At 29.9% G+C, this 9,055-nt stretch overlaps 1 protein-coding gene across 1 annotated transcript; it reads left to right on the forward strand.

Annotated features, from left to right (window-relative positions):
• Positions 1-6,691: 6,691 nt before the first annotated feature.
• LOC111308432 (coumaroyl-CoA:anthocyanidin 3-O-glucoside-6''-O-coumaroyltransferase 1-like) lies at positions 6,692-8,630 on the forward strand. The gene has a single exon (XM_022906754.2). The coding sequence runs from the start codon at positions 6,778-6,780 to the stop codon at positions 8,191-8,193; it is 1,416 nt and encodes a 471-aa protein (XP_022762489.1). The 5' UTR covers positions 6,692-6,777; the 3' UTR covers positions 8,194-8,630.
• Positions 8,631-9,055: the final 425 nt, after the last annotated feature.

Genomic DNA, 9,055 nt, shown 5'->3' on the forward strand with positions numbered 1-9,055 from the left:
AATTATTGAAGGCGTTTACTAAGAAAAACACTTTCAATAATTTTCTCATAAATATTTTTTGAATATATATAGGTACCATCAACAGAGTCGTAGTAGAATTGTTTTGAATTATTAATGACGGTTATGTCTTAAAAACATATTTAAAACTTTCATCTAATTTTTATGGTGTATTTATTAAAGGTGTTCTTTTTTTTTTTTTTGCATAATACACCTTCAATAATTTTTTACGTAATTATTCTAGGTTTTTTTGGGAGAAAATACCTTCAATAATTTTTTCTTAAAATTTTTTAGATTATTAAAGCATCTTCCAACGAAAAAATACCTTTAATATTCTAGTACTCAGATTTTAATATAGTTAGTTAAGGCATTTATTCTAGAAAAACACCTTCACTAATTTCTTTTAATTTATGTACAAAATTATTGAAGGTATTTTTTGAGAGAAAACATCTTCAATAATTTTCTCTTAAAATTTTTTAGATTATTAAAGACATCTTTCAGTGAAAAAATGCCTTAAATATTCTAATACTTAGATTTTAAGATAGTTAGTGAGGCATTTATTCTAGAAAAATGCCTTCACTAATTTCTTTTAATTTACGTACAAAATTATTGAATGTGTTTTTTGAGAAAAAACACATTCAATAATTTTTTTTAAAAATTTGAGATTATTAAAGGCATCTTCTAATAAAAACACCTTCAGTAATCCACTACTCAAATTCTAAGATAGTTAGTAAGGGCATTTATTTTTGAAAAACTCCTTTACTAATTCTTTTTAATTTTTGTACATAATTATTGAAACCGATTTTTTATTGAAATGCCTTCAATAATATTTGTTCAAAATTATCAAAGGCATTTTTTAAGGAAAAAGGCCTTTAATAATTTCCTTTGAAAATTATTTTTTAGATTACTAAAGGCATCTTTTAGTAAAAAATACCTTCAATAATCTTCAAGTAAAATTTTAAGGGGATTATTAAATGTGTTTTTTTCTAGAAAAATGCCTTTAATAATGAATTTTATATTCATTTCCTATCTTAAACATTGGAATCACAAACTGTTAGTATACAGAACGATTAAAAGCTGCATTAATCAACCAAACCAAACCCACAAACACATTTTTGTCATATTTTTGGTTTTTTTATCCCTATGATTGCCACCGACCTTTAACAAATCAACAACGTGCACCTATCTATTTATCGGTATGTCTTTATATTTTTTTTACTATATTATTTATATTATTCTATAGAGCTTTTTTGTTTTGATTCCTTACTAAAAATATATGTATATATATTTTTATTAATTTCACTGTAAGCATAGTAATCTAAGCACTGTCATTATGTGTAGTTTTCTGTTAATAATGTGGTTTGTTGAACCTTATTGTGTGATATTGTTTTGCTAAATGGTATTGTATGATATTGGTATGCCAAATCATATACTGAATGGTTTGCTGAATGGTATTTCTGAATGATTTGCTGAAGGATGTGTCTGAGCACATCGTATTGATTGTATTTAATTAGTACAGTGTTAAATGTAGATGGTCATTTTGTGTAATTTGTATAATTATTATCAAAATCACAGGTATTAGAGACTCTGAAAAACATCATTCTCCTTCTATTGAACATGCAATAGACACACTTGTAGGCTAAACAAGAAAAGGAAAGGGCCCAAATAAATAAATTAAAGTGAGTGACATAAAAATTCACATTGACTTCAATCAAAGTGGGCAACCTATGTCTGAAGAAGTTTCCAAGTTAGCTACTCATATTGGAGTCATCATCTATCGTAGTATTTTAATTACGTACACCGATTGGCAACAAGTTCTTAATGATCTAAAGGATGATATATGGCAGTCGATTATGGCATGTTTACTCAACTATTTCTTCAAATTTGTTAAATGATCATTTAATTAAAATTCAATGTGTTCATACTAATGATGCTAAATAATTTAGGAACAGTTTGATATCCTAATTAACTATAAAAAGATTGTGTTACAATCTACTGGGAAAGTATTTAGAGACTTTAAAACCAAATTGATAATACAATATATTTTACCATTGGCTAATTAAGGTGATGTATTGGTTGTTCCACCTGCATCATATGCAGATGTGATAAGTATTGAAGATTGGATAAATTTTGTTCAATATCAACTTTCAGAAGATTTCTCAGTATGTAAACCCATTACCAAAAATATTGTTTATAAGTTTTTATGCAATATAGCCTTTGATCTTTATATGCAATTGACGTAATTTCTTTCTTTTGTAGAAAATCAAAGAAAACCAATGAAACATTTAGGCCAAACAATAATATCACCATCGGATAGCGAGAAAGGGATATGCAAATTAAAGTATGAGCTTGTATGTATTTGCACACTTATTTTATACTCATTAATGAATATTTATGAACATTCATTTCATACATTATGATTTTTTATTGTGGTAATTTAATAGGAATCAACGAGCTCTGGCACCAAAGTTTTCAAATGAGATGTTTGCAAACAATGACGTCTACGGAAGGATGGATCCTTCATAGATGAAATAATCAAAGAAATGACAAAAAAGATTGTATGTATAACTACTTTTTTAATATAATGTATGATTGGCATTGTGGCTATATGTATGATTATTTTCTAGCATGTATAGATTTGTTGTTATAGCCCATCTTTTTATTGTCTTTCAAGATGATTATGCTGTCAAAGTCAAATGTGGTGAACCGATAACCTAATATGGCAAAGATCTTTTGTCTTTAGCATTAGGCACTAAAAAAAGGCCTGATCAGGTTCGTAGGGTTAGTAAATTTGTCTTGCTATCAAAATTTTTTAGTAATCAGCACAAAACCCCATGAATGAAAAATGTACAATATGAAGCAATCATTGACCAACAACAAATTGATGACTAGTAGCAACGTCTTAATGACCAACAATAAAGAATCGCTGCTTTAAAGGCTATGTTGGTAGCAATACAGCATAACAAGTCAGAAAGTGAACCCAACCTTTGCTACCACCCAAGAAGTATGATTTTGTTTATAAGTTTAATATTAATTTGTTTAATATATTTATTGATTTGGTTTTAATACTTATATTTCATTAAATATTATTGTAAGATGTTGGGACTCACAGTATAACCCTTGCTCAGGCTACCATAGATGAGTTATCCAAATATTCACTGGACCAGTTATCTGGAGGAAGCTTCATAACCATTGAGTCTGAAGGAAGGATTATTTAATAAACCATCACTTTCTTTCATTAGTGTGGAGAAGGTTAAAGAATTTTGTGAAATGGATGAATTATCAGTTGTTGATATTGTTGCTTATATAAAGTTAGGTTACAAATACAAATATGCACATTTAATATGTATTATTCTATATTATAGTGTAATATTAACTAGCAGTGCTGATTGTTATCGTGCAGCTTCCTATATAGATAGCTCAAAGGGAGATAGTTGACTAACATATATAGATTCATTAACCCTAACTTCATAAGTGAGTAGAGTGGCACAATCACTTATCATGCTAATCATGTGATCAAATGCATGAAAAGAGTGGCTAATTATTATTTGCTCCTGTATAATGCACAATACGTTATATTCCAACCTTACCCAAATATGATCTGATATGTAATCTAAGTATATCGTTGTTATTATTTTGTAGTCGATATTAGATGCTTATTGTGATTGACATCAAATTCTTAACGCCCTACTTACTTAATTCAGTTAATCCAACGACGATGCCTAACCTTGATATTCAAACTTTTATAAAAAGGTATTACACTTTATTATATTATATATCTTCTATTTCTTCATAAGTAATTTTATTTATGTATTAAGTAATTTTTTTCTTTTCAATTTAGGGTAATATCTGCATTCAATAAAAAGACAAAGAAACTAAAATGGGTGTCATTATCGGTAAATGTGAAATTTATTCTTTTATGTTGAGTTTATGTAGATAAGTGTTTTCTAAACCCACTCAATTTAATTTTCAAGTACCTCATCAACCCGATAATACTGAATGTGGATATTATGTCCTTCGTTTTATACGAGAGATAGTGTTAGAGGATTTTATTACCACACCATTCAAGGTTAATATAAATTTCATAAACTCATTATATCTTTAAAAAAATAAAAAGATAAATTATGTTATCATTTATTAACATTTAATTCTAATTTTTTTTAGTGGGAGAATAAAAGAGGTTTCACGAAAGAAGAACTCAATGAAGTTTGTAGAGAATGGTGTGAGTATATATTATCATTAATCAATGTTGATAAGCCTTAAGGTTAGACATTATTGGTTAAATGCAAATATATGAGGAATACATTGTTATAATGTTTTTAACAAACCATGTTGAATGGAAACTTTAAGTTTGTACATTGGGGTATTGATTTAATTTATTGGTATACTTAATATGAATACACTATGTGTACTTAATATATTATTGAATACGATTATTTCAGAAAAGTATATTAATATGGCAACATTATTAGTTTTAATTTCGGATCTGCCGTCAATTTATTGAAATACAACAATGTTTATTATGTAAATTTCAAAATGTAATTCGTAGTATCATATATATAAATCAAATATTTTCTGGACATAAATATATAACTAACTCCAAATATTTTTTTGGGCATAAACCTACAACTAACTTGACATATACAATATCAAAAATATTTTTTTAATGGGATTAATAAAGACGTTTTTGGTAAGAAAACGCTATGAATCATCCATAATAAAATGTTATTGAAGGCATTTTTAACCAAAATCACTTTCAATAATCCCACCTAAAAATATATTATGTGGAATATTAAAGTTATTTTGGGAGAAAAACGCCTTTAACAATCCGTACCAAATATTGTATATGGATTATTAAAGTCATTTTTGACAAAAACCACCTTCAATAATTTTTGTTAAAAATTTATTGATTGGATTATTGAAGACGCTTTTACCCAAAAATGCCTTCAAGAATCTGTTCTATATTTTTCCTATGGAATATTAAGGGCAAATAGTAAAATGTTATTGAATGCGTTTTTGAAAAAAACTGCCTTCAATAATTTGACCATACAAATTTATGTGTAGAATATTAAAGGCGTTTTAAGCAAAAAATGCTTTCAAGAATTCATTCCAACTTTTATCTATGGATTATTGAAGGTATTTTTGACAAAAATCACCTTTAATAATCCTAATAAAAATTTATTGATTTGATTATAGAAGGCAAGTTCAACCAAAAACGCCTTCAAGAATTAGTTTTATATTTTTTTTATAGATTACTAAGGGCATTTTTATGCCAAAAGCACCTTCAATATTCTCTTCAAAAATTTTTCAAGCAATTGGTGAAGGCATTTTTGTCCAAAAAATGCCTAGAATAATCAATTATAAATAATATCTGAAAAACCAAAAAAGGCTAAAGGAAAGGATCGAACCTACCACATTATGGTTACTATCCGTACGATTTTACAATTTTTATATCATATTTATTGAAAGCATTTTTTCATCAAAAACACCTTTAATAAGTTGGTGAAATTTTTTGGTGGAATTATTAAAGGCATTTCTTGTAGAAAATACCTTTAATAATCGCATATATTTTTTTATAAAGGGGTTATTAAAGGCTTTGTCTACCAAAAATGCCTTTAGTATTTACTCAAAATTTTAAGACAAGATTATTTAAGGTGTTTTTGTTAACAAATACTGCTAATATCAAGTCCTGGGTGGCATTTATAAGTAACAACATCACTATTTGAATGTTTAGTAGTGTTTTGATAATAAACGCATTAATATTTATAAAAACATAGAAGCTAGCGGCGTTTGTAAGTGAAATGCCACTACAAACTACTATTAATCTTCCATTTTCTTGTAGTGATTGCATTTACATGAAAATACATATCCCATTAATTATTTCAATTTCGTCATTATAGTAATTAATTTTATCACCATTGCTATTTTAAATCTAATGAAAATTAATCTCACCTTTTATTTAGACCTTCAGCTATAAATTTAGCCTACCTATTGCTTATACAAATTATATATATGTATATAAATATATATTCATAATTACACTAGTGTAACTCTTATACTTTTTAGATTTTTGGATCAAAATTAAATTTGTAATTTATTTAAATCAAAATAATATTTTTTAAATTCAGTAATTTTGATCGAAGGGTCCAAAAAAGTATAAAAAGTTATACCAGTATAAATGGATATCTCCTTATTTATATCTATGAGTAGATATCCACTTATATAGTATAATACTTTTTTAAATTTTATACAGTTTTGCAATTCTTGATTTTAATAGATCTAAAAATGATAACAATAAGTAAAAATAAGAAAAATAGTTTATTCTTATCCCTTAGATATGTTAAAATCAATAATTAAAAAAATGCAAAACTAAAAAAGTTTTATATTATGTAAGTTGATCATATATATATATATATGAATTAGTATTTGATACACTATTAGTGTAAAATTGTGATTATACAAGCGAAGTTAAAGAGATGAAATATATCTTTTAAGATATATTTTGAAAAAGTAAAAATTTAATTAAAAAATGAGACATATGTCACCCTCTTAATCTCATTTATATAATTAAAATTTTACCATGATAATGTATCAAAATACTGTCTCTCTACATATATATATATATATGTATATATACACTCCACTTTACCACTCTTTCACTTTCAGTTTTTTCTTCTTTTTAGGTCGCCTGGTTTATAAGGCAACTGCATTATAAATTGGCTTCCGTCCTGGTTCATATGTTTATCAATTTTCTGTAACTTGTTGATCTTTCCACCAAAAATGGCTTCGTCGTACACAATGAATATTGTTGATAACATCCATGTCTCCGCCCCGGCTGGGTCAGTTCCCACAACAACTCTTCCTCTCACTTATTTTGACATCCCATGGTTTCATTCGGCTCCCATGCAGAGCCTTTTCTTCTACGAATACCTTCACCCTACCTCTCATTTCATGCAAACCACGCTCCCAATTTTCAAACACTCTCTTTCCCTAACTCTTCAACATTTTTTCCCACTTGCAGCGAAACTCATGTGCCCTCCACCGCCACTCAAGCCTTATATCCTTTACACAGACGGCGATTCTGTTCCTCTTATCATTGCCGAATCCACCGCTGATGTCAACCATCTCAAAGCCAATTATCCACGAGATATCAAATTGCTACACCCCTTTGTTTCCCAATTGCCACCATCGACTATAACATCAGATGGCATACGGGTGCTACCCATCATGGCCTTCAAGGTCACAGTGTTTCCAAACACTGGCATTTGCATTGGGATGGCGCATAATCATGTAGCAGCTGATGGATCCGCATTCATGCACTTCGTGAGATCTTGGTCATCCGTGTGTAAGTCAAAAGGAGACTTGACATTCCTCGATGACGTATCGCGACGACCTTTTCATAACAGGGATGCGATCAAAGACCCTGCTGGGTGCAACGACGTGGCCCTAAAAGGCTACTGGCATTGGGTTTCATCTTGGAGAGAGAACCTTGGCCCAACCAAGGAAATGTCGGTAGACAGAGTTCGAGCCACATTTGTACTGACCCGAGATCAAATCCTGAAACTCAAGCAGTGGCTCGGGATTCAATGCAAGAACAACAGCAATAATTTCGAAGAACTGCAGATATCAGCATTTGTGGTCACCTGCTCTATCATGTGGATATGTATGATCAAGTCGCAAGAGAATGAACTAGGAGCAAATAGTTATGATGTTGATGATAAGTTTTACTACTTCCTTTTTGCGGTCGATTGCCGAGGCCGTATTGAATTTCCTCTGCCTGTGACATATTTTGGAAACTGTCTAGCGCCCGGTATCATACGAGCCAAGAAGGGTGAGCTGATGGGGGTAAACGGGATAGTTGCAGCCGCGAAAGCAATTGCAAAAAAAGTTAAAGAGATGGAGATTGGAGCCCTGAAAGAAGTAGAAAAAGGACCGTCAAACCTTGAAGAAATGTTTAGATCGGGGCATCAATATCATGTTGGGATTTCTGGTTCACCAAAATTACGTTTATATGATATGGATTATGGGTGGGGGAGGCCTATAAAGATTGAGTTTATTCACATTGACGATGGTGGATCTTTGTCCCTTGCCGAGTCTAGAGACGAACCAGGTGGCATGGAAGTTTCCTTGGTTCTTAGAGAGAATCAAATGGATGCATTCACTGCAGCTTTTGCAGAAAGCTTAAAGGTTTTTTAATTAAGAATTCAAGCCATCTCTTGTCTTCGGGTCTTCCATATGTTTTCAAGCTGAACATCAGCTAGCAGATCATGCACCTACGATATCACCGTCCTTAGAGCCAAAACTCTTGATTACTTGTAGCTATAATTGACACTTTCTGAGGGAGGAAATACCTTTTCAGAGAGATGTCAAGTTACTATTACTATGTACGATCATATCGAATTCCATCTGTTGTTGAAGTTTTAGTAGCACTCTTTTTTTTGTTTTTTTTTTGGGGGGGCGTGGGGGGGGGGGGGGGGTGGTTGAATCCAACTCACTTAATAAAGTTAGGTCAAAGGCATTTTCTTTCAAGAAATTAGGTGCGTGAAGTCTATCCATTATTGATTGTCCATATTATTATCACCTTTTGTTTATTAAGTTACAGTGATTCTTCAGCTGCTCATAAAACATTTTTATTTGCCTTGTTCATCGTTAACTAAGATTGCAAGCTTTGGTCAAGATTTTTTTAGGCATAGGTATGACCCAATGAATATTTATTTTTTATTTAATTTAATTCAAAAATATATTTTAAAATATTAGAAAATAATTTTTAATATTTTAATAATATTTATAATTTAAATAAACAAGCCTAGACAAGTTGATTTTTGGTTTAGAATTTATAGATGTCAACTAGATTTGGCTGGACTTAGCTCATGAATACCTTTCTATTCATTATTAGTGTCTTTTGATTTGTTTAATTCTTATTAATTGTTGTAAAAAGAGTCCTCAACTCCTTTTTGTAATTCCATTGTTGTCAATAGGGGTTTATTAGATCTTACTTATACAGATAATTGGACGGACACCTGCCAAAGTTTCTTAAATCGATGGATTTATGTATTGC

Source organism: Durio zibethinus, chromosome 2 (assembly GCF_047325235.1).
Source record: "Durio zibethinus cultivar Kanyao isolate XHJ-2024 chromosome 2, ASM4732523v1, whole genome shotgun sequence".
Lineage (NCBI taxonomy): Eukaryota > Viridiplantae > Streptophyta > Magnoliopsida > Malvales > Malvaceae > Durio > Durio zibethinus.